Below are 26,938 nucleotides of genomic sequence, written 5' to 3'. Positions count from 1 at the left end.
TAGATCGGTACTATCGTCTAACATATACTCCAATATTCATTTTCTTCGGATTTTATTAAGAAAAATATTTGACGAAGCACTTAAGTTAAAAAGAAGTTTTGATAACGGTTAAACATTTTGGTTCACATTTGAAAATGGTTTAGAATCAACGGTGAAATGGTTGAAAAATAATGAACGACACGAGGTTGTGATTTCAATCGCGAGGTATCATACTCTGTCGCGGGGCATAACGTAGCACCACAAATCATATAAAATGAAATATGGCACATACACATGCAACAAAATCATAGGATAATGATGCATACAAGAATCATGAACAACACATGTTTATTACAAATGAACCAAAAAGTAAACATGCGCGTGTTAAATTAAACAAATGAATGCACTACAATATTCTATGCGAAATATAGTTCGGTAAAACAGACAGCCACAAATCAAATTTTACATTTAAGAAATGCCTGAAGGAAAAGGTTTAGACTGATCAAAATGCGAACATACACGGATGCAAAAAAAGAAAATGAGCACACCAAATTAAACAATGCAAAACGTAGATAAGCAAATAAGATAGTTGTAGGCCCGAATTTGAAATTTTTCGCCCGCTAATTTTATGAGCAACTGAAAATTGATTCAATCGGTATGTCTATAAAACCGAAATTTTATTCTTGTTGACTTTTTAGGACATGCATATGATGTCAATGTCATGTGAATGAATCAATTTGTTGATCTTGGGTAAAATTAAGGTGTGACACACCTAAGTGGCAATTACTTATGTCGAATCCTCACAGAGGAATCTTTGTTTCCCAAGTGGCAAGGACATATGTTGGATCCTCAAAAAAATTGTTAGGTTTTTCTTTTAGTGATTGGCTGCTTTTTGGAAAAATAAGTATTTGCAAGATGTTGAACAAGATGTTGTGACATGTTGCTTCAACATTCTCATAATCCAGCTTGCGTTAGTTGTGAGATTTAGTATCGTTAATTGTGCTTCCTACAGATTCTCTGAAGATTTAGTTTTTGTAATCTATTGTGCATTTCCCTGTGATTGAAGAAGATCATATCTTGACTTGTACACAAGGGAACAATGTCAAGACATATTAGGAAACATTTGATTTAATGAGAATCGTATCTTTAGAAGATTGAGAAGAGATCTTGGATCTGCTTCATATCAAAGACCGAAGCCCATACGTACCACTGTTATATATAGAAGAGCTCTTAACTTAGGAATGCATCGAAATCAGTGTAGAATTGTGTTATCATTAGGGTTTCGTGTGTGTGTTTTATGTGAGCCATTTGAGTATCACATTGATACTTGAATTGGACTAAGTGTATTGAGTTGTAATTTACTATCCCTCAGAATCTTTTAAGCAAGAGTGTATTGTGCTTTTCTGCTGTGTATTATCTTGTGATTGAGGGAAGTGAGAGGAGTCCCTTATCTAGGGTTGCTCTAGATAGAAACGTTCACAAGTATAGATTAAGAGAGAAGTATGTAAACACTGAGGTTGTTCAGGACTTCAAACTAATTCTGTGATAGTGGATTTTCTTCCTAGCTTGGTAGCCCTCAGATGTAGGTGACATTACATTGAAATGGGTTAACAACTGTGTATGTTATTTACTATTTTATTTATCCTGCTAGTGTTTGTTGTATGATAATGTGTAGACCCTGAGGTCGTGACATCGTGTTCGACATCAGGGATCTTCTTGCCAGAATTTCAATTGGTATCAGAGCAGGCATCATGCTCTGTATTTGGGTGAGATTCATGGAAGACACTTTCTGACACCATGGACAAGGAATGAGGATTTATCATCAGACCCCCCATCTTAGATGGATCCAACTATGATTACTGGAAGGCAAGAATGGTGAATTTTTTAAAATCTATGGACAACAAGACATGAAAAGATGTCACTAGAGGATGGGAACATCCTGTTGTGATTGACAAGGATGGAAAGACAACTACTGAACTGAAACCTGAAAAGGACTGATCCAAGGAAAAAGATGAATTGGCTCTTAGAAACTCTAAATCCTTGAATGCCCTATTCAATGGTTTGGACAAAAATATATTCAGGTCGATTAATACATGTACTGTAGATAAAGAAGCTTGGGAAATCCTCAAAACTACTCATGAAGGCGCATCCAAAATAAAGATGTATAGACTTCAACTTCTCACTACCAGCTTTGAAAATCTAAAGATGAAAGATGATGAGAATATCCATGAGTATTCTTGAAATAGCTAATTCATCTAGTGCTTTGGTAGAAATGATGTCAGAAGAAAAACTGGTGAGAAAATTCCAAGCTCTCTACCTAAAAAATTTGACATGAAGGTCATAGCTATTGAGGAAGCTCAAGATATCAGCTCCATGAGAGTATATGAGCTTATTGGATCTCTCCAAAATTTTGAGTTAGGTATTAGTGACAGAACTAAAAAGAAAACCAAGAGCATAAAATTTGTATCCAACACTGAAGATGAACAAAACCAATGTGATTTGTATACTGATGAAGGAATGGCCAATGCTATAGTGCTTCTAGGAAGACAATTCAACAAGGTTCTTAAGAGAATTGAGAGGAAGTCAAAACCCAATATCAAGAACATCCCTCTTGACATCAGGAATACTAATAACTTCCAAAGATGATCAAGAACTGAAGAGAAATCAAATCAAGGTAAAGGAATCCAGTGTCATGGGTGTGAAGGTTTTGGAGACATTAGATCTGAATGTCCTACCTGTCTCAAGAAATAAAAGAAAGGTATATTTGTTTCTTGGTCTGATGAGGACAACTCGGAAAGTGAACCTAAGGAGGAAGCTGATAAACATGTGATCCGCTGTCGCGCGCGGATCAAAACCGAGTTATTTTGAAACCGTAGTATAGCGATAATGACTCGAATCGTCTCTCAAGGATTCTTGATTATTACTAACCAAAGGTAAATTGATTTAGGAAGGGGTGGATTCAGGATCGATTAAGAAAAAAAAACGATTATTAAATAAGTGATTATTGAAATAAGCTGTTATGAAATAGGTGATTATAAAACAAACGGATTCACTGTGTCAGGTTCAACTTATCATCGATTGCTACAACTACGACTTCTATCCTATTTGAACACAATATCATTCAACAAGCGTGATCGACATTGTAAGGTATATATTCTTATTGCCGGATTAAGCATACGGTTATAGATATCGCAAATTTAACGGTTAAGCAAAGTTGAATTATGATCAAAAGTCAAGAACATATATCATTTAAATTTAACCAACAATATTACACGGAAATCGGATTAAGCAAACAATAATCATATAATATTATTGAAAGGAATAGAATTCTAATTGCAATTATAACAATCTCAAAGTATGAACCTGGATACAACAAATCCGTTCAGATAGATTAGTTCTCCATTACGGTTCTTTCAAGCGTAAGAAAAAAAATTCGTGAATAGTGTTTTCGGCTGCTAGGTATTAGGGGAAAACCAAGGCAATCCGTTTACAACCCAACTGGGTCAAATACATAACCCAGACCCAAAACTAACAACCCAAAACTAAAATAAAACTAATGCTGCAGCTTCAAACGAAATTCTGGAAAATAAGCGCTCCGAAGCTGACTTTGACTCCAACACGAAAGTTGTAGCTCTTTCTCTTAGCTTTCTGGCGATTATTAGAACACATCATTCGGATTCCCAGAGCTCCTGTTATGATCGTTTTAGTGCAAACTGTTAAAGCTGAAAATTAAATACGAAAATCAAATAACAATAAAAATAAACTAAAATATAAAAACATTATAAAACATAAAAGTAAGCAAAGGAAATCAAATAAATGCTTAAGAACAAACATAGGAGAATGTGCATTAAAATGCACTGATCAAATTCCCCCACACTTGAACTTTTGCACTCCAAGCAAAATCAAAACTCAAGAAACACACAACATCAGTTACTCATTCCAGGCTACAAACTCTTCCTTGGTTAAGATAGCATCGATAGGTACTAATCATGCACACTAAGGATATCGTAGGAACACTAATCCATAATTATACAGTCATAAGCCTTATGAACACACAATCCATTCTGAATCATGTTATTATGCCAAAGCCTAACTTACTCAGTCTCCTTTTTACTCTTTTTCATTCTTGTGCAATCACATTAAGCCCGTTATCTCCACACACTCATAGTAAGGCAACCGGTTAGTGACTCTGATCCTTTTTACATGAGGTTCTGGTACAAAATTGGTAACCCCTTATTTACCCAATTGCAGTTGTGGGGGATCAAACTGTAATCCGCCCTACCAAGTCCAGCATCAGAAACCTCTGAACCAACCAACAATAGGTAATTATTATGTTTCATTTTTGTAGGTTCCATAACCGTTGGGTTAAGTGACTGGGTGAGGACCGTCCAACTTAGAAGGTGCATTCCCTAATTTATTTATTTTTTTCATAAGAAACTTGGATCACTCACTTATTTTCATCGGCTTCCTTACATAGAGCATGTGTGAGATGGTGCCGACTGCAAAGATAAACAACTCAAGAGCTATAAGAGAATGAAAATTCAAGGCTATGTCATAACAAGTATTCAAAAGAATTTCCATACTCAGGAGACTTACGGTGTTAAGACGATATCGATCTTGTGAACTTTTCCCAAGTCTCCACAACTAACCTCAGATTAATCTGTAGCCTAGAACTTTTAAAAAGATGCATTTTTTTTAATTTTATTTTTTTATAATTAAAAACAAAACAACGAAACAAAAGCAAAGAAAACAAAACAAAAAGGGAATTCCCTCCCCCACACTTAAAACAAGCATTGTCCTCAATGAAAGGACATAGTTATTGAAGTTGAGAGAAAGGAATAAGAACTCCCTGATCAAGTTGCAGTAGTTGGATGCTTCCAAAGAAAGCTCATCTATGCTTGCATTGTCAAGCACTGAACTCTCATGAAATACCTTTAAGCGCTGCCCATTGACCTTGAAAACTTTGTTAGTACCTGCACTTTTAATTTCTACTACACCATGAGGGAAAACGTTAGTAACGATAAAAGGGCCAATCCATTTGGATCGAAGTTTCCCAGCAATAAGCTTAAGGCAGGAATTAAACAGTAAAACCTGTTGGCCCACAAAGAATTCCTTCCTAGAAATCATCTTATCATGGAAGTGCTTAGTTTTCTCTTTATAAATCCTAGAGCTTTCATAAGCCTCTAGCCTAAGCTCTTCAAGCTGTTGTAATTGGATTTTTCCTTCAATACTTGCTTGTTGCATCTCCAAATTACAACTTTTCACCGCCCAATAGGCACGGTGTTCTATCTCTACAGGAAGGTGACATGCCTTACCAAAAATAAGTTGATAAGGAGACATCCCAATGGGTGTCTTGAAAGCTGTTCTTTGAGCCCAAAGTGCATCTTCTAGACGGCGGCTCCAGTCCTTCCTGTTTGGTTGCACCATTTACTCTAAAACCTGTTTGATCTCTCTGTTGGAGATCTCAGCTTGCCCATTTGTTTGTGGGTGATATGCAGTATAAATTCTATGCACAACTCCATACTTCCGGAGCAAAGCTTCCATGGTGTGGTTACAGAAATGAGTGCCTTGGTCACTTATGATAGCTCGCGGTATTCCAAACCTGCAAAAGATATTAGACCTGACAAAATCTGCAACAACTCTAGAATCATTAGTCCTAGTGGGGATAGCTTCCACCCACTTTGAAACATAATCAACAGCAAGTAAAATGTACAAAAAACCAAATGATATAGGAAGGGGACCCATGAAGTCGATTCCCCATACATCAAATACCTCACAGAAAAGCATGGTTGTTGAGGCATTTCACTCTTACGAGTGACATTAGTACCTGCTATCTGGCACTCTTTATAGGTGCAGTAAACCTCATAGGCATCTTTAAAAATAGTGGGCCAATAAAAACCCGAGTCTAGGAATTTTCTTGCAGTCCTTTCAGGACCAAAATGTCCGCCGACTTGAGATGCATGAGAAAAATTCAAAATGGATGCAATCTCATAATCGGGGACACGTCTCCTTGATTACCTGATCACTACCAAACTTCCAAAGATACGAATCATCCCAAACATAATATTTGGCATCACTCTTGAGTTTGTGGATTTGTGTCCTGGATGCACCTGTAGGAAAAACACCAGCAACAAGATAATTAACAATATCAGCAAACCAAGGAGTAATACTATGCACAAGTAAAAGCTTCTCATCAGGAAAGTCATCCTGGATGGGAAAAGGATCTTCATCTCTCTTTATTCTGCTCAAGTGATCAGCCACTAAGTTCTTAGCTCCACTTTTGTCTTTAATCTCTACATTAAACTCTTGGAGCAATAACATCCACTGAATCAATCTCGGTTTTGCTTCCGGCTTCTTCAACAAGTACTTTAAAGCTGCATGGTCAGTAAAAACAACAACCTTGGAACCTAGCAAGTATGATCTGAATTTATCAAGAGCAAAAACAATAGCTAGAAGTTCTTTTTCAGTGGTGGTGTAATTTGACTGTGCAGAATCTAAAGTCCTAGAAGCATAATAAATAACATGGGCAGCCTTGTTAACTCTTTGTGCGAGGACATCCCCAACAACATAGTTAGAAGCATCACACATAATCTTAAAAGGGAGGGTCCAGTCGGGAGGCTGGATGATGGGAGCGGAGGTCAATGCTTTCTTCAAGAAGTCAAACGCTTGTTTGCATTTGTCATCGAAATTGAAAGTGACGTCATTCTTCAACAAGTTTGATAGTGGAAGAGCTATCTTGCTGAACTCCTTAATGAAACGCTTGTAAAAACCTGCATGACCAAGAAAAGAACGAATCTCGCGAACGCAAGAAGGGTAAGGCAATGTAGAAATTACGTCAATCTTAGCAGGGTCAACAGCAATTCCTTTTTCAGAAATTATGTGACCAAGAACAATTCCCTGCTCAACCATAAAATGACATTTTTCATAATTTAAAACAAGGTCAGTCTCGATGCATCTCTCTAAAACCATATTCAAACTTTTCAAGCATGCATCAAAAGACGAACCATAAACAGTAAAGGCATCCATAAACACTTCCATGCAATTTTCAATAAACTCAGAGAAAATACTAATCATGCATCGCTGGAAAGTGCCAGGAGCATTGCAAAGACCAAAAGGCATCCTCCTGTAAGAAAATTTACCGAATGGGCACGTGAAAGTGGTCTTTTCTTGATCTTCAGGTGCAATATGAATCTGAAAGTAACCTGAAAAACCATCAAGAAAACAATAATGTGATTTACCAGCTAGCCATTCAAGCATTTGGTCAATGAAAGGAAAAGGAAATTGATCCTTTCTGGTAGCCTGGTTCAACCTCCTGTAATCAATACAAACTCTCCAGCTATTCTGAACTCTAGTGGGAACAAGTTCATTATTTTCATTTTTCACCACTGTGAGTCTAGATTTCTTAGGTACAACCTGCACTGAGCTTACCCATTTACTATCAGAGATAGGATAAATGATACCTGCTTGCAAGAGTTTGGTTACCTCTTTCTTTACCACATCAAGAATCAAAGGATTAAGCCTCCTTTGGGGTTGCCTTACCGTTTTAGCACCGTCCTCAAGTAAAATCCTGTACATACACATGGAAGGTTAGAATAAATAATAACAGGGAGTTTATTTTCCTGCAAAAGTTTATTTTCCTGATCGGAATCAAGGTTAGAAGAAATAATAACAGGGAATTTTTCATCACTCTCCAAATAAGCGTATTTCAGATTATCCGGGAGTTGTTTCAGCTCTAAGAATGGGGGTTGCTCGATGGATGGGGATTTTGGGGCAGCCGGGATGTCGAGAGCATCAGCTGCATAAACAACTTCATTTACAACAACTTCACCTGTAGGAAACATGTCACCCTGTAAGGCAACATCAATCTCAGCACATACAACACAAATGTTAGTGTCAGTACAATCATCACATGAGTAAACATCATCAAATCCAAGTAAGGATGGAAAATCAAGTGAAAACAATTCAGAATAAGTTTCATCAACCAAATTAGATATCAACTCAATATGAAAAACAGAGTGCTCCTCCAAGGGATATTTCATGGCATCGAAGATGTTAAATTTTGCGACAATGTCACCAAATTCCATGGACATGGTTCCATCGTCAACATCAATTTTTGTCTTCGCCATTTTCATGAACGGTCTGCCTAAAATGATGGGAGCCCTGCTTGACTTAGTTTCTCCTTCCATGTCCAAGATGTAAAAATCTGCAGGAAAAATCAAATCGTTAACTTGAACAAGGACATCTTCCACTATACCAGCAGGGCGGGCATTGCTCCTGTTCTCCAACTGAACGATTAAACCTGTATGCTGCAAAGGACCAAGACAAAGGTTATTATAAATAGAAGTAGGCATAACATTAATGCCCGCTCCCAAATCAAGCATGCAATTATCGAATTGCTTATCTCCGATGGTACAAGGAATAGTAAAAGTTCTCGGGTCCTTGCACTTTTGTGGCAAGACCTGAGAGATGGCTGAAACATTTTGCTCGCCTGTAACTTTTTCAGAATGGGGCTTGAGATGAATAAAAGCAGAAATATTTCTTCCCAAGTTGACTCTCTCACCACCTTTCATCCGCCTCTTGTTTGTACACAAATCTTTCAGAAACTTTGCATACTTAGGAACCTGCTTAATGACATCAAGAAGCGGAATGTTTACCGCAACTTTTCTAAAAACATCCAAGATCTCCCTCTCTTTGTCTCCTTCCTCAATTCTTTTATTTTTCCGAACTCTATGTGGAAAGGGGACTGGTGGTACATATTCTTTTTCTTTATTCTTTTCAGTTTCTACCACATCAGAAGAAGGTGAAGAAAGTTCAGATGTTACCTCAAGATTTTTTTTATTTTTTTTAGGGGCTGGTTTTGTGAACCTTTCCGGACCTCAAAGAAATTGCACTGACATTGGCATTAAGACCTTTTGGATTCACAACTGCTTGGGCAGGAAGTTGGTTTGATCCTTGGGATTGCATGTCATTCATTGAGGTGGTAAGCTGTCCAATCTGTGTCTGCAAGGTTTGAATACTAGATTCTGTTCTTTGTTGAAACTGAAGATTATTAACAGCTAGTTGTTTGACCAGGTCCTCTAATGAAGGTCTAGAGGGTGTAGAAATGGTGGCTTGGGGGGTAGCTGTTGGTTGGGTTGGCTGCTGGTTTCCATATCGAAGTTTGGGATGGTTCCTCCAATTGGGGTGGTATTTATTGGTGGACAGGTCAGGAATGTTGTTGTACCTGTTCTGATTGTTGCCTTGATTGTAAAGGTTTACTGCATAAGCTTGAGGCAACTCAGTGATCAATTCATCATGCAAAATAGGACAAGTATCGGTTGGATGCTCAAGAGAAGTACAAATACCACACAGGTTTTCCGCTTGAGTCTTACCTACTGCCAACTGTTTCACTAAAGAGGTGAGCTCGTCAATTCTGGTTTCTAAAGCTTTGTTGGAGGAAACCTGAATTTCGTTCACACCCTTTGCTTGGACATAATTGTTTCTGGTTGTAAATTGTTGGGAGTTGAGGGATATATTTTCGATCAAAGCTTTGTCGGCGGCTGGAGTTTTATCGACGAGTGCTCCACCGCTAGCAGCATCAAGAATATTCCTATCCATTGGTAACAAACCTTCATAAAAATACTGAATGAGCAATTGTTCAGTGATTTGGTGTTGAGGACAACTAGATACTTATTTCTTGAATCTTTCCCAATATTCAGCAAGTGACTCATTATCCTGTCTAATACCACAAATCTCTTTTCTGATCGAGGCTGCTCTGGAGGCAGGGAAATATATCTCTAAGAACACTCTTTTTAGAGCATTCCATCTTGTGATCGAATTTGGCTAAAGATAATATATCCAATCCTTTGCTGCACCCTGCAATGAAAAAGGAAAAGCTCGAAGTTTGATATGGTCTTCAATTATTCCTTCAGGCCTCAACGGTGTAGAGCACACAACCTGGAATTCTTTGAGATGTTTATGTAGATCCTCACCTGCAAGACCATTAAACTTTGGTAACAAGTGTATCAAACCAGATTTTAGTTCAAAATGAAGGAGAAGAGCGATCCAAAATGCAGCGGAATTTAAAATTTTCTCCTTTAGTGATCCTTACGAATGGGAATGATCAGTGATATCATCGTTATCTCTTGTGACGATTGAAACCTTTGATGCAGATCTACGGAGCGATCACGAACATTGAACAATGAAAACACCTCTACTCAGTCCACACGAACGGATTCCTTCAATCTCAGTGCTAGCTGCTACTAATGAAGACTTTGAGTGAGAGAGAGAGAGAGAGAGAAATGAAATTGCAACTACACAAATGATTCTGCACAAGGGTTCTATTTATAGAACCACTTGTGTGGGCTGAAAGCTAAAAAGCCCACTTAAGTGTATGTGGCCCATATCTTATAATATGCCAAAACCACTTAAGCGCGTGGTACATTACCATATTTCGTATTCTACTTAAGTACACCGTACCTTATGATGTTATACAATTCACTTAAGTGCATTGTACCTTACGGTGTTCCTTAGTTACTCTATCTCTCATCAATCCGTCGTTTTGTGTGTGACCCTGTAGGTTTTCGCGACATTGGAAATTATATTAAATCACGCATTTAACATAATAAACAGTGAGCGGTATCTAGAAACACATCACTACTACCCAAGACACGAAAATGTCACGTGATCTAACAAATCCTTTTGTGATAATACTTATGTGTATAATTACCCTTTTGCCCTTATGTCTATATTGAACACAAGGCATAGATCGTGTCTTCCTTGTCCAGTTCAATATTGGGCCCATAGACATTTATCTTGTTACGCAGGATGGGAAAATTCCATCTAGGTCACTCATGTCCCTTAGCATGCTTCGTGGAGTACCCATCAACTCTCTTTATGGTCATCCAGTTAGGGACAATGTTTGATCAGCAACAAGCCACTCGACTCTACATCTAGGGTCCATAGTGGTTTCAGGTCGAAGGGTGGGATACACCATTATCACCATGAGAATAACTTATGACACTTTGCATAACATTCTATATAGTATTCTCATAGCGGGTCAATCCAGTGTGAATATTACTCTTAATATTCATACCTCTGTTTAAGACTTGATAACTCCTTATCCATGATCCATGAGATGTGATCATCAATCTATATACATATTAGTCTTATGGTTTCATGTTATCCCACTTCACAATAAAGCTCGACTACGGATACTTCAAGAATAGTGTTCTTATGTTTAATATGATCTCATGATTAAGTCATACTTGATACATTAAACGGACTAGCTATCCTAGGGACTTTATTAAACAAACATAATAAAGAAAAAGCCTTTTATTATTAATAAATAATTCGATACAAGTACCAAAAGTATTGGCCTCTAGGGCTTACACCAACAATCTCCCACTAGCACTAGAGCCAATTAGGCACACCCCTAATGCCCATAGATCTAGTATGGCCATCATGCTTCTGCTGCGCAAGAGGCTTTGTCAGGGGGTCAACAATATTGTCAAGTGTAGGTACTTTGTATATTTTCACATCTCTTCTATCTATTATCTCTCGAATGAGGTGATAACGCCTAAGTATATGTTTGGATCGTTAGTGAGATCTAGGTTCCTTAGCTTGTGCGATAGCACCATTGTTATCACAATAGAGACTAATGGGATCCACAATGTTAGGAACCATGCCAAGTTCACTAATGAACTTTTTGATCCAAACAACTTCCTTTGCTGCACTTGAGGCAGCAATATACTCGGCCTCGGTTGTAGAATCAGCAATTGTATCTTGCTTTGAACTTTTCCAGCTCACAGCGCCACCGTTTAAGCAAAACACATAACCAAATTGCGATCTAAAGTCATCCTTATCTGTCTGGAAGCTAGCATCGGTGTATCCAATTACAGTCAGCTCTTTCTGACCTCCATATATCAAGAATGAGTCCTTAGTCCTTCTCAAATACTTAAGGATATTCTTGACAACTACCCAATGAGCATCACCGAGATTAGATTGGTACCTACTCGTTGCACTTAAAGCATACGAGACATCTGGTCGAGTACATAACATGGCATACATGATAGATCCTATTGTAGATGCATATGTAATCTTATTCATGCGATCCCTTTCTTCCTTAGTTGAAGGGGATTGTGTTTTTGATAGACACAGGCCATGTTGCATAGGTATGAATCCTTTCTTGGAATCATGCATATTAAAGTGTCTCAACATTTTGTCTATGTATGTACTCTAACTTAGGCCAAGCAGTTTTTGTGATCTATCTCTATAGATTCTGATTCCTAATATATAGGCTGCTTCACCTAGGTCCTTCATAGAAAAACATTTCCCCAACCAAGACTTTACTTGTTGTAGGGTAGGGACATCGTTTCCAATGAGTAATATGTCATCTACATATAATACCAGGAAAACGATCATGCTCCCACTAACCTTCTTGTAGATACAAGGCTCATCTTCGTTCTTGATGAATCCACATTGTTTTATTGTTTCATAAAAACGAAGATTCCAGCTTTTGGAAGCTTGCTTCAATCCATAGATTGATCTTTGTAACTTACATATCTTTTGGGCTTCTTCAGGTATGTCAAATCCTTCAGGTTGTGTCATGTACACATCCTCAAGAAGACTCCCATTAAGGAAAGCAGTTTTGACATCCATCTGCCATATTTCATAATCATGATATGCAGCGATAGCAAGTAAAATCCGAACAGACTTAAGCATTGCAACTGGTGAAAAGGTTTCATCATAGTCAATCCCATGAATTTGTTTATATCCTTTTGCAACCAGTCTTGCCTTATAGGTATGTACCTTACCATCCATGTCAGTCTTCTTTTTAAAGACCCACTTGCATCCTATAGGGTTAACTCCTACAGGAGGCTCTACCAAGGTCCAAACCTGGTTTGTGTACATGGAATCCATTTCAGATTTCATGGCTTCTATCCACTTCTCATACTCGGGACGAGTTATGGCCTATAGGTAGGTCATAGGCTCATCTTGATTCATGAGTAATACATCACCTTGATCAATTATTAGATATCCATATCTCTCAGGTAGGTGACGTATCCTGCTTGACCTACGCTGGTCTTGTTCTACTTGAGCAGGTTGCTCTTCCACAACTACTTGTGTTTCCTGCTCTAATTCCTCCATAGGTGTATCAATGCTTTGTGATTCTTGAATTTCTTCAAGCTCTACTTTCCTCCCACTGATTCCTTTGGAAATAAAATCCTTTTCTAGGAAAACTCCAGTTCGAGCGACAAACACTTTGTCCTCAAAAGGATTGTAGAAGTAATACCCTCTTGTTTCTTTAGGATACCCCCAAAAATAAGCATTTGTCAGATTTGGGCTCAAGCTTAGTTGAAATTTGTCGTTTCACATAAACTTCGCAACCCCAAATCTTCATGTAAGACATATGTGGTTTCTTACCACTCCATATCTCATATGGTGTCTTCTCAACCTTTTTGGATGGAACACGGTTAAGTGTGTAAGCTGCTGTGAATAGTACATGTCCCCAAAAGGAGTTTGAAAGATCGGTGTGACTCATCATGGATCGGACCATGTCTAACAGGGTTCGATTTCTTCTCTCAGATACACCATTCCACTGGGGTGTTCCAGGAGGAGTAAGTTGGGATAGGATCCCACACTCTTTCAGATGGTCATCAAACTCTAGGCTTAAATACTCACCACCTCGATCTGATCGAAGAGTTTTAATATTCTTACCTAGTTGGTTTTGTACTTCATTCTTGAATTCCTTGAACTTTTCAAAGGACTCTGATTTGTGTTTCATTAAATACATATAACCATATCTACTGAAATCATCAGTAAATGTGATGAAGTACTGAAAACCTCCTCTGGCTTGTATGTTCAGTGGTCCACATACATCAGTATGTATGAGGGCCAAAAGATCATTAGCTCTTTCACCTTTTCCTGTGAATGGATACTTTTTCATCTTTCCAATTAAACAAGATCTGCATGTCTCATATGATTCATAATCAAAAGAGTCCAAGAGTCCATCTTTATGAAGTTTAGAAATGTGTTTCTCATTTATGTGGCCTAATCGACAATGCCAAAGGTAAGTTGGATTTAACTCATTAGATTTCATTCTTTTAGTATTAATGTTATAAATAGACATTTCAAGATCAAGGACATATAGTCCATTTTTCATTTGTGCAGTAGCATAGAATATATCATTCAAATAAATTGAGCAACAATTATTCTTTATTATAAATGAAAAACCAAACTTGTCCAAACAAGAAACGGAAATAATATTCCTGCTAATTGCAGGTACATAATAACAGTTCTCTAAATGAATTATTAAACCACTAGGTAAAGTCAATACATAAGTTCCTACGGCTAAAGCAACAACCTTTGCTCCATTGCCAACTCGTAGGTCAACTTCACCTTTTGCCAAATCTCTACTCCTTTTTAGCCCCTGCACATTTATACAAATGTAAGAACCGCATCCAGTATCTAATACCCATGATGCAGAAGTAGATAAATTAATTTCAATAACAAAAACACCTTAAGTTGAAGTCTCTACTCCATTCTTCATATCTTCCAGGTACTTTGGGCAGTTTCTCTTCCAGTGTCCGGTCTTACCGCAATGGAAGCAGGTGCCTACCTTTGCTATGCCTCCACTAGGCTTCAAAGCAGCAACAGTGGGTCTGGGTTTGGCAAATTCCTCGCCTTTCCCTTTATCACCCTGCTTGGTGGGTCTTTTGTTCTGTCTCTTTCCATTTCCGATCATCAGAATGGACTTCCCTTTTGACTTCAGATTCTGCTCAGCAGTTCTTAACATGGCTAGCAGTTCAGGAAGAGATTTGTCCATATGATTCATATTGAAATTTAGGACAAATTGACTGAATCTATCTGGCAACGATTGCAAGATCAAATCAGTCACAAGTTCCTTTCTGAGGGGAAAACCCAATCTTTTAAGGTTTTCCACATACTCAATCATCTTGAGCACATGGGGACCTACAGGGGATCCCTCAGCTAACTTGCCTTGAAAAAGGGCTTTTGAAACTTCAAACCTTTCATGCCTTGCTTGCTCTTGATAGAGCATCTTCAGGTGTTCGATCATATCGAACGCTGCCATGTTCTCATGTTGCTTTTGCAACTCTGAGTTCATGGTAGCTAGCATGAGACAAGCAGTTTCATTGGCATCATCGACATGCTTCTTATAAGCATCTCTTTTTGCCTTAGGTGCATAACTAGGAGGTTCCTCTTCAGGAACAGGTTTCTCTAAGACATACAACTTTCTATCATGTTTGAGGACAATCCTCAGATTTCGGTGCCAATCCATAAAATTTGTCCCAGACAATTTTTCCTTGTCAAGGATTGATCGTAAAATGTTGTTAGAGGTGTTTGTTGTCATGGTAATCTACATGAAATTAATGAAAATATAAGTATCAATAACATATTTAATTAGGTCTTTAATTAAATATGCTCCCACTATTTTACTCAAAAACAAATGACCCTCACCATTTGATTCAGAAAATCCCGTTGGAAGATTTTCTAGTGGGTCGAGATCCACATTTCACTTTGTTTTAAGTCCGTATAGACGGATTACACAGAACTAGGTTATTTAGGTAGGAACTCCTTCCAATTGTATCTAATACAACTCTCGAATATTTTAGTTGGGTGAATAACTCCTTATTCCAATCCATCACATGGATCATTTCCAACTCTTGCTTCTAAACACATATAATCTTATTATAATTTGTTTAGTTAAGTTTGGCCCATTGTTTTAGCAATTGGATATTACAATTATCCAATCGCACCTTACTAATATAGAACATGCACCTCGCGTAGGCGAAACCTACATTATCTAATACTAGTCTTGATGAGTGCTAAAACTTGGAAAGCATAAACTTAATATTTAATTTGAGGGAATTTGCAATTATTTTGATCTCACCGACTTATTTATCATATAAATCGTCTCTCACATGAATCAACATACATTCACATGCATCAACATACATAATGAAACAGTTATGGCCCCTAGCGCAATTGTTCTCCCAAGCCAATGAGAGAACCTAAGCTAACATAATAACGATCTAGGCTTCTCCAAGCAAGATCTTCAATGTTGTCCTCCTTTGATATTAAATTCTTCTCTCTCTTCATATCATTACATTACATAAAAGAAACTCGTTTTACATACGAGGGAGTGAGATGAGAAAAGAAGTTACATTAAGAGATTAAAAGAGAGGCACGACACGCAGGTCGTATTTTAAAATCCCAAAACAAAATGAAGGAAAACTAAGGCCATAACCGATCACCACAAGACAATAATAATAAACACATTATTATTAATAATTTTAATTCTTTTAATTAATTAAAACCAAATTAAATTTCAGCGACCGATCATACTAGGCAGAGTTAGCCGGGTCAGTTGTCCGGTCACAAAACAGAAAAACAAAGAATACATACTCTGTGAATGTGACGACCGTCACAAAGCATGTTACGACCGTCACAGGCCCATGACGAACGTCAAGCGGCCAAAATCAGCGCTTTGAACCAGTCAACAGACGTGATCCAACAAGCCCTCAATTCACAACTCTTTGACAGCACAACCCTTGTGTCGTCACTAACCCTAATGCACCAATTTCAGACCGTCAAACACGCCTCGATTGTTGATTCAGTATGATTGATCAACAGGTCGTTGCTTCACCATAATAATGTCGGATTCCGAAGCAAACGACTATTGATCGCTCAAAGGAAAACAACCATTAAGTTTTTGAATGAACAAAACAGAAACAATATATCATATATATCGTATTTTGCATTAGGATTACTTATATCATATATATAACTTGATCGGTCTCAATTGTGTAACCTATGGATGATCGATGTATCGCTGCTTCACCATACTAATGTCGGTTCCGAAGCATAGTCAACATCAATCATCCAAATCGTACACACATGATGCCAAATTTAATTACTCGTTTATTCTTTGATTCATTCTGTCTTTTAATCATATTAATACATAAAATAAATAGCTATCAGATGCATGGTTTCGTAAGTGGCTTTGATACCACTGAAGGAGAATAGCGATCCAAAACGCAGCGGAATTTAAAATTTTCTCCTTTAGTGATCCTTACGAATGGGCATGATCAGTGATAGAATCGTTACCTCTTGTGACGATTGAAACCTTTGATGCAGATCTACGGAGCGATCACGAACGTTGAACGATGACAACGCCTCTACTCAGTCCAGACGAACGGATTCCTTCAATCTTAGTGCTAGCTGCTACGAATGAAGGCTTTGAGTGAGAGAGAGAGAGAGAGAAACGAAATTGCAACTACACAAATGATTCTGCACAAGGGTTTTATTTATAGAACCACTTGTGTGGGCTGAAAGCTAAAAAGCCCACTTAAGTGTATGTGACCCATATCTTATAATATGCCAAAACCACTTAAGCGCGTGGTACATTACCATATTTCGTATTCTACTTAAGTACACCATACCTTACGATGTTCTACAATTCACTTAAGTGCACCGTACCTTACGGTGTACCTTAGTTACTCTATCTCTCATCAATCCGTCCTTTTGTGTGTGAACCTGTAGGTTTTCGCGGCATTGACAATTATATTAAATCACGCATTTAACATAATAAAAAGTGAGCGGTATCTAGTAACACATCACTGCTACCCAAGACACAAAAATCTCATGTGATATGACAAATCCTTCTGTGATAATACTTATGTGTATAATTACCCTTTTGCCCTTATGTCTATATTGAACACAAGGCATAGACCGTGTCATCCTTGTCCAGTTCAATATTGGGCCCATAGACATTTATCCTGTTACGCAGGATGGGCAAATTCCATCTAGGTCACTCATGTCCCTTAGCATGCTTCGTGGAGTATCCATCAACTGCCTTTATGGTCATCCAGTTACGGACAACGTTTGATCAGCAACAAGGCACTCGACTCTACATCTAGGGTCCAAAATGGTTTTAGGTCGAAGGGTGGTATACACCATGAGAATAACTTATGACACTTTACATAACATTCTATATAGTATTCTCATAGCAGGTCAATCCAGTGTGAATATTACTCTTAATATTTATACCTATGTTTAAGACTTGATAACTCCTTATCCATGATCCATGAGATGTGATCATCAGTCTATATACATAATAGTCTTATGCTTTAATATTATCCCACTTCACAATAAAGCTCGACTACGGATACTTCAAGAATAGTGTTCTTATGTTTAATGTGATCTCATGATTAAGTCATACTTGATACATTAAATAAACTAACTATCCTAGGGACTTTATTAAACAAACATAATAAAGAAAAAGCCTTTTATTATTAATAAATAATTCGATACAGTACCAAAAAAATTGACCTCTAGGCTTACACCAACACAAAAGGAGTGTCAGCTTCAGGATATTCAATACACAGGCCATTATAATTCACATTAGGGGCAACTAATTGCCTTAAAGTTCTTTGGTCATCCATATCAAAAACAATTTCAGAATCTGAATCAAACAACTTATGAAAGTAATCAGAATCAGAATCAGACTCAATTGTGGGTGGTGAACTATTGCTAGCCTGGCCTGCTCTACGACGTGTGTGCAAAGTTCTCTCTACCTAAGGATCGAAATCAAAAAGCTCAGAACAAGAAGACCTAGTAGCCATGCCTAATGCACAACAATGCAGCAACAATTGTGAAAATACCAACAATGTCCCTAATAGTCAAAAACAAAAACAATGAAGGAAAACGATTAAAATCAAGTCAGAAAAATAAACTAACACTGAAATTAATCTAATGACTTAAAATTAGAATTTTGAGATTTTTTTTGGATTTTTTCGACTCTATGAAAACCGTAAAAAAATTCATTAAAAATAGAAAAAAGGGTTTTTTGGCGATTTGAGGCTGGAACCCCGTAACTACTTTGTAGTATGGGACAAAAGATCGGGTGGATTTTCTACTCCTAATAGACGGAACATATTTTCGATCGGACTCAATTTTTCCAAAAACCGAATTTTTCGACTCTAGACGCGAATTGGCCAAAATCGCGTGGAACCTATGGCTTAAACGAAAGAACACTAAACCTATGACTCTAATATTGATTAATAATCACAAGAATTCCCGGCAACGACGCTAATTTGATCAGCACGCAGATCAAAACCGAGTTATTTTGAAAACATAGTATAGCGACAATGACTCAAATCGTCTCTCAAGGATTCCTGATTATTACTAACCAAAGGTAAATCGATTTAGGGGGGGTTGGATTCAGGATTGATTAAGGAAAAAAAGGATTATTAAATAAGTGATTATTGAAATAAGCTGTTATGAAATAGGTGATTATAAAACAAACGGATTCATTGTGTCAGGTTCAACTTATCATCGATTGCTACAACTACGGCTTCTATCCTATTTGAACACAATATCATTCAACAAGCGTGATCGACATTGTAAGGTATATATTCTTATTGCCGGATTAAGCATACGATTATAGATATCGCAAATTTAACGGTTAAGCAGAGTTGAATTGCGATCAAAAGTCAAGAACATATATCATTCAAATTTAACCAACAATATTACACGGAAATTGGATTAAGCAAATAACAATCATATAATATTGTTGAAAGGAATAGAATTCTAATTGCAATTATAACAATCTCAAAGTAGTGAACCTGAATACAACAAATCCGTCCGGATAGATTAGTTCTCCATTACGGTTCTTTCAAGCGTAAGAAAAAAATTTCATGAATAGTGTTTTCGACTGCTAGGTATTAGGGGAAAACCAAGGCAATCCGTTTACAACCCAACTGGGTCAAATACATAACTCAGGCCCAAAACTTACGACCCAAAACTAAAATAAAACTAATCATGCAGCTTCAAACGAAATTCTGGAAAATAAGCGCTCTGAATCTGACTTCGACTCTAACCCGAAAGTTGTAGCTCTTTCTTTTAGCTTTCCGATGATTATTAGAATGCGTCAATCGGATTCCCAGAGCTCAAGTTATGATCGTTTTAGTGCAGACTGTTAAAGCTGAAAATTAAATACGAAAATCAAATAACAATAAAAATAAACTAAAAAATAAAAATATCATAAAACATAAAAGTAAGCAAAGGAAATCAAAGAAATTCTTAAGAACAAACATAGGAGAATATGCATTAAAATGCACTGATCAACATGTTACTGCTCTAACTGGAATATGGGAATCTGATGATGATTCATGTAATGAAGAATTATCCTATGAAGAACTAGTTGCTTCATATAGAAAGCTTTGCATCAGAAGTGAAGAAGTGTGTCTGCTGGGAGAAAAATAGAAGAAAATTATATCTCAACTACAGGCTAAAAAAGAAGGATTGCAACTCACCATATCTGAGCTCCAAAATGAAGTGATATTGTTGTCTTCCAAACTTAACAATATGACAAAATCTGTCAAAATGCTAAACAAGGGATTTAACATGTTAGATGAAGTTCTGCAAATTGAAAATGTAGATGGAGATCTAAGAGGGATTGGATTCAAAAATCAATCTCTTCATAGCCAAGGAGAATCATTGATGACCAACTTTATTCTTCCAGGGGAGGAGTCTAAACTCGTCATGTCAAAACCTTTATCTCAACATCATGCCAGTCATCAGAACCTTCATACTAAAGGAAGATTATCTCGTTGGAGATGTCACTACTGTGGAAAATATGGCCATATCAAACCTTTCTGTTTCAGATTGTATGGATATCCAAGGTACCCAATGTAACTCAGAGTCAACCAGAAAAGGGAGTGGATACCCAAGACTGTCAACACCAACTTTATAGCTCACACCTCTCTAAGAGATTCAACTTGTGAAGACTATTATTTTGGCAGGGGTTATTCCAGGCATATGAAAGGTGTCAAGAAGTTCCTTGAAAACATCATGCCATACTCAACCGTTCATGTCACGTTTGGAGATGGGGCCAAAGCTGAAATTAAAGGGGTTGGAAGACTAACGTGTATTGGACTTCCAAGTCTCGATAATGTCCTGCTGGTAAAAGGTTTGACTACTAATCTGATTAGTATTAGTCAACTATGTGATAAAGTTCTTAAAGTTAACTTCACAAAATTAGAGTGTCTTGTCATAAATGAAAAAAATGAAGTGCTAATGAAGGGAGTCAGGTCTAAGGATAACTGCTACTTATGGTCCTCTAAAGAAACAAACCACACTACTACATGCCTGATATCCAAAGAAGACAAAGTTAATATATGGCACCAAAAACTTGGACATCTGCATCTGAAGGGGATGAAAAAGATTATATCAAAAGAAGCCATCAGAGGCATTCCAAAACTCAAGATCGAAGAAGGTAAAATATGTGGTGAGTGTCAAATTAGAAAGCAAACCAAAATGTCACATTCAAAGTTACAACATCAGACAACCTCGAAAGTTCTGGAACTCCTTCATATGAACCTAATGGGACCTATGCAGGTTGAGATCCTTGGAGGGAAAAGGTACGCCTATGTTATTGTTGTTGACTCTTCAAGGTTCACATGGGTGAACTTCATCAAAGAAAAATCTGATGTTTTTTAAGTATTCAAAGATTTAGGTCAAAGGATTCAAAGAGAGAAGGAAAGTGAAATTATCAGGATTCGAAGTGACCATGAGAAAAAATTTAAAAAGATCAGATTTGCTGATTTATGCTCCTCTAAAGGCATTGGGCATGAGTTCTCCTCTCCTATCACCCAAAAACAAAACGGGTCATGGAAGACAAGAACAAAACTCTCCAAGAGTCATTCAGAGTCATGCTTCATGGCAAGCATCTTCCCTATCATTTCTGGGCTGAAGAAATGAATATTGCCTGCTATATTCATAATAGAGTCACCCTAAGAACCAGAACCTCAACCACTCTCTATGAATTATGGAAAGGAATGAAGTGCACAGTCAAATACTTTCACGTATTTGGAAGCAAATGCTACATTTTAGCTAACCGTGATCAAAGAAGAAAGATGGATCCCAAGAGTGATGAAGGTATATTTCTGGGATACTCTACAAACAGTAGAGCCTATAAAGTCTTTAATTCTATAAACAAAGCCATGATGGAATTCATCAATGTGGTAGTGGATGACAATATCTCAGAAAAGGGGACAATTGTTGAATCTAATGTCGAGACATCATTTCAGCAGATCAACCTAACTGAAAATAAGGAAGTGATTGGATCAGACAGTTAATCAGGAGGTGTTGAACCTGATAACCCTCAAGTTAACAAAGGTCCCTCAATCAGAATATAGAAAGACCATCCAACATATCTCATAATTGGAAAACTTAATGAAGGAGTTACCACTAGATCTAGAGATGTGATCTCAAATGCATGCTTTATTTCTAAGTTTGAACCTAAAATTGTGAAGGAAGATTTGACTGATGAATTATGGATCAATGCAATGCAAGAGGAATTAGGTCAATTCATAAGAAATGAAGTATGATACTTAGCTCCTAGACCTAAAGGAATGAATGTTATTTGCACTAAGTGTATCTACAAGAAAAAACCTGATGAAAAAGGGATTGTGACCAGAAACAAAGCCATACTTGTTACTCAAGGATACACTTAAATTGAAGGGGTCGATTTTGATGAGACATTTGCCCATGTAGCTCACCTTGAGTCAATCAGACTTCTGTTAGAAGTGGCATGCCTTCTTAAATTCAAACTATTTCAAATGGATGTAAAAAGTGTCTTCTTAAATGGGTACTTAAATAAAGAAGTCTATGTTGAACATCCTAAAGGGTTCATATATCCTAGATTTCCATATCATGTTTAAAAATTGAGGAAAGCTCTATATGGTTTAAAGCAAACACTTAGGGCTTGGTATGGAAGGCTCACTGAGTACCTTGTCAATAATGGATACAAAAAAGGAGGAACAGACAAAACTTTGTTTGTAAAAGAAGAACATGGTAAACTCATGATAGCTCAAATATATGTTGATGACATTGTGTTTGGAGGGATGTCGAACCAGATGGTATAACAATTTGTCAAGCATATGCAATCTAAGTTTGAAATGAGTCTTGTTGGTGAACTGGCATACTTTTTGGGGCTCCAAGTCAGACAGATTGTCAAACCCCAAAATACCCCCATACAACTTTCATATGATCCATGGCCCTATTACACATACATACATTCATTATTCCATCACCATAATTGCATTAAAATCCATAACCAAAGACGTATTGCACAGGCTCAAGGCATGGAGTTTATACCTGAGAGAAAACCAGAGTTTTCAAGTTAAAGCTCTAGAGAAAATACCAATAAAATAAGGAAAAAATCATTTTTTGGTCTGTGTAATCGATTAACCAAATCATGTTAATCGATTAAACTAGCAAAATTCAGATTTCCATGCCATTTTAGTTGGTGTAATATATTAATCTAATCATGTTAGTCGATTACACTGGCAGAACTCATATTCCCAAGCCATTTTGGTTGGTGTAATCGATTACCCTAATCATGTTAATCGATTACACATGCGTAAACAACCGCAGTAACTCTGTTTTTTACACAGAGTGACTTATGTTTCACTCACTTATCCACCTGTTTTCCCTATAAATACGAATAATATTTCCCCTAATTTACCATGCTTTCTATCCCTCAAAAGTTCTGGAAAAAAATCACTCAACCCCTCTTCTCTAAACCTAAGACAAAAAAAAATTCTCTCCCAAAAGTCACCCCCACCAACTTTTTTCCACTTCACCCTTTTTTTTACTCAAAACTTTCCACTCTCTAACACTCACAACTCAGCCCCTTCACTAGGCTTCCACCATAAATAATTTCATCCCAAACCCCTTGCTTCACATTCAAGCTCAACATCATTTCAACCTAGCTTTTTTCACATTTTTTGGGTAATGATTGTAACCTAAACTTTTTTAACTTTTTGGTTTTGTTTTGTATTGAAAAATGGTTGGTTGTTCTTGGTTTGTCTTTTGAGAGGGTTTAGAGTCAAGCTTGCAAAAATAATTAACTTTGGTTTACACACTTTTTTTGAGATTTTTTACTCTTACTATCTTTTTCTTCACCTTTTTTAGTCTTGCTTTGTGTTTGTTATTGTCGCATCCGCGAAAAACAACCGGCGGGCTAAAACAGAAAAACAAACAGAGCCGCCACTGCGCGTTATTTATCCCAAAATAGGGAAAGGAAACGCTCAGAGAAACCTGGAAAGGAAATGGTCTCGCGACCAAAGAGAAAGGGTAAGGGAGTCGGTTACGCAAGGGGAAGGTATTAGCACCCCTCACGTCCGTCGTACTCGACGGGATCCACGTTCTAAAAAAAGAAAAGGTTGCTAAACATCACATACACACGCACCGAAGACAACACAGGTGGGGTTAAGGGGAAGAGAGCTCGATAGGACGTCGCATCCTATGCCTACGTATCTCGTCTGTAACGAGAATCAGAGCTGCCGTAGTTCGGCTCACGCACGCCAAACAAGACACACCGGCAAACATGGAGCCTGAATGCCAATCACTGGACTTACATCAGCATCCGAACCAAAACACACACCAGAAGGCAAACGGGGAGCCCGACCGCCAATCACTGGACTTACGTCGGCATCCGAACCCAACACACACAAGAAGATAACAAGCAAACACACGCAAAAAGAAAAAAAGTGCCCGGAGAGACCTCGCACGGTCTCCTGCCTACATACCTCGTCTGGAACGAGGATCAGGGCGATGTAGTTCCCCTGAAAGGGAAAGAAAATCTAGCCAGAAACCAAGGGGAGACACACTACCAGGGAGTTGTACTCGAGCCTAGTGTTGTCATGCATCATTGCCCTATGTTGTGGTTTCTACCTATTTGCACAACTGCAAGCTAATCCTATCCAGGAAAACAAGCATGCAAGCATCAACAGATCAAAACAAGCATTTCAAGAAAATATTCACATAGCACACACTATAACCAGTCAAGTGAGGCTCAAACAATGGGTTTGACTGCCGAAGCAAGTCATCTGTACATGGGTAGTATTCGCTCTTAACCTTGCCATTGAGGGGCTAAGGTGAAGCAGATGAAAGGTGAGTGAAGATTAGACTTCACAGCTCTTATCCCTGACCAGGGAGAGCTTCAGACAAAGGAGCGTGGGTCCAGAATGGAGGGACCCTTCTACGCTCAAGACTCTGACTCGATTGTGCAACAGCACAAGATCTTGGGTTTGTGTCCCAATGCATCAACACACAGCCGTGTGAGCAGAGGGACGACTCAACAGAATAGTGGGGGATAGATTGCATATCCCTTTGATCCACCAATTGCCTCATAGAGGTCTTTACCTGCTTGGCACAAATGTAAACAACCACAAACATCGCCTCTTAAGGAGGACTTCAGACAGTTGCCTGGCCAAGTAACAGGCCAGGTCTTCCAGACTACATGGAGAATAGAAGTCCTACCTCAACTGGTTTAAAAACCAAGCAGCAGCAAGCAAGTTCTTAAAGAACTGTAAGCGACTAAATGTACCTGAAATCAATCAAGTATCATCAGTACTCAGACAAACCAACAATAAACAGCAAATGTTAATCTATACAGACAACACAAATCAATGCACACAAGTGCAAGCTATAAGCCCAAGCTCAAGCATCAAACCTACAACACAAAATCATGTTAGTGGACAACATCAAACAAAACTCAATTTAATCAACTTGCACTTTTTCCCTTAAGCCTTTTGCATTTCAACCTGAAAATCCACACCAAATGTGAGAAACTAGACCACTAGGCCAAGCCTAGGGTCCAAAAGGGATAAAAAGCTCTAAACAGCAAGTGCAAACCAACCAAAATCACATTCAAACAAATTAAAAGCAATTGCACTTGGTCCCATGCTCATATCATTCACCATTATCATTTCATGCACAATTTAACATCAATCATGCAATTTGCAACTTCAAAAGACCAAACAGAACTATCTCACTCAAAAGCATACCAAAACAATTCAATTAATTCCACAAACATTCACACCTAAACAGGACACATTCAATGTATAGCATGTCAATTTTCAGCTCAATTGGACAAAAGAAAGTAGGTCAATGAAAATCAAGAAGTCCAGACACATTTATACAAGCCAATTCAAGGTATCAACACAAGCATCATCTTCCAAAAATCATAAAACAGTGACAACATTTAAGAAATGAATGGGATCAAAACCATGATGTCCTACAATGTGTCTAGACTGCTCATACCAAATTTCATCTTCATCCAATACCATATGAGAATTTCACAAACAAAATGCCAACATGTGTCACACAATGTTACAAAATGAGCATACAGAGAAGAAAATTATCAATCAATTAGAAAACTCCATCAAAAATTCCAGCAAAAATCACATGTTATCTTGACATATCAATGATCATTCATGCAAAAAATTGAAGCAATCAAACATTCCTAGGCCAGGCAAATAAAATCAGAAAGTTGACCTAGCTTGGTGTGACACAAATTGTCACACCTTAATTCAAAAAATCACATCTCCATCACCAAGTATCCAAAAATCACAAACTTTACATGAAAATCACCATCAACATGTCCAGAACAAGCACAAAATTTTTCATTCATTTCTTTACAAGTATGAGCATTTCATGATAGTTTTGGTAAAACATACAAAAATGTACACATGAACAAGATCAATAGGCCAATTAAATTTCCACACGTGCAAAAATTTCACAAAAATTATCATAAAATTCTACACATTCTCATGAGCATGGCACAAAAAATTTCACAAAATTTGGATGAATTTTGAAGCCTCTATGATTTTTTGAATTTTGTTAAATTAGTGAAATAATTATTTAAGTGGATTATTGATTTATTAAAGCCTGAATGGAAAACTTGTAATAACCGTGCCAAAGAGCAAAACGACACAGTATTCATTAATTTGGTGTCGCGCTGTGGTTGGCTGAATCTGGCGCGAAACAGGTTTTCAAAAAAAGCAAGGGAGCGAACGGATCAAGCGAAGCATTTTCCATATTTTTGAATCTTCTTCCTCGCGCGCTCATGTTCTTCATCTCCAGCAAGGGTTATGAACAAATCTCA

General features: G+C 37.6%; 1 protein-coding gene across 1 annotated transcript; it reads right to left on the bottom strand.

The window, feature by feature from the left end:
* Nucleotides 1-3,546: 3,546 nt before the first annotated feature.
* On the bottom strand, nt 3,547-9,576 carry LOC127136747 (uncharacterized). The gene is made up of 9 exons (XM_051063271.1): nt 8,889-9,576; nt 8,439-8,761; nt 8,208-8,285; nt 7,557-7,826; nt 6,564-7,170; nt 6,090-6,386; nt 5,752-5,929; nt 4,953-5,389; nt 3,547-3,701 (listed from the first exon to the last, which is right to left on the bottom strand). Exons 1-9 carry the CDS (start codon nt 9,574-9,576, stop codon nt 3,547-3,549), a joined length of 3,033 nt encoding a protein of 1,010 aa, XP_050919228.1.
* Between the last annotated feature and the right edge of the window lie 17,362 nt (nt 9,577-26,938).

This window comes from Lathyrus oleraceus, chromosome 4 (genome assembly GCF_024323335.1).
Source record: "Lathyrus oleraceus cultivar Zhongwan6 chromosome 4, CAAS_Psat_ZW6_1.0, whole genome shotgun sequence".
Taxonomy (NCBI): Eukaryota; Viridiplantae; Streptophyta; class Magnoliopsida; order Fabales; family Fabaceae; genus Lathyrus; species Lathyrus oleraceus.
This window is presented reverse-complemented; position numbering and strand designations above follow the sequence as displayed.

What these genes read in the sequence shown, in the direction of transcription:
- LOC127136747 (XM_051063271.1), bottom strand. Translation starts at nt 9,576, where the DNA reads ATGGATAGGAATATTCTTGATGCTGCTAGCGGTGGAGCACTCGTCGAT. An exon ending in ATGTTTCAGCCATCTCTCAG is followed by an intron (nt 8,286 to 8,438) that starts GTCTTGCCACAA and finishes GGTCCTTTGCAG; the next exon opens with CATACAGGTTTAATCGTTCA. An exon ending in TGCTGGTGTTTTTCCTACAG is followed by an intron (nt 5,930 to 6,089) that starts GTGCATCCAGGA and finishes ATGCATCTCAAG; the next exon opens with TCGGCGGACATTTTGGTCCT.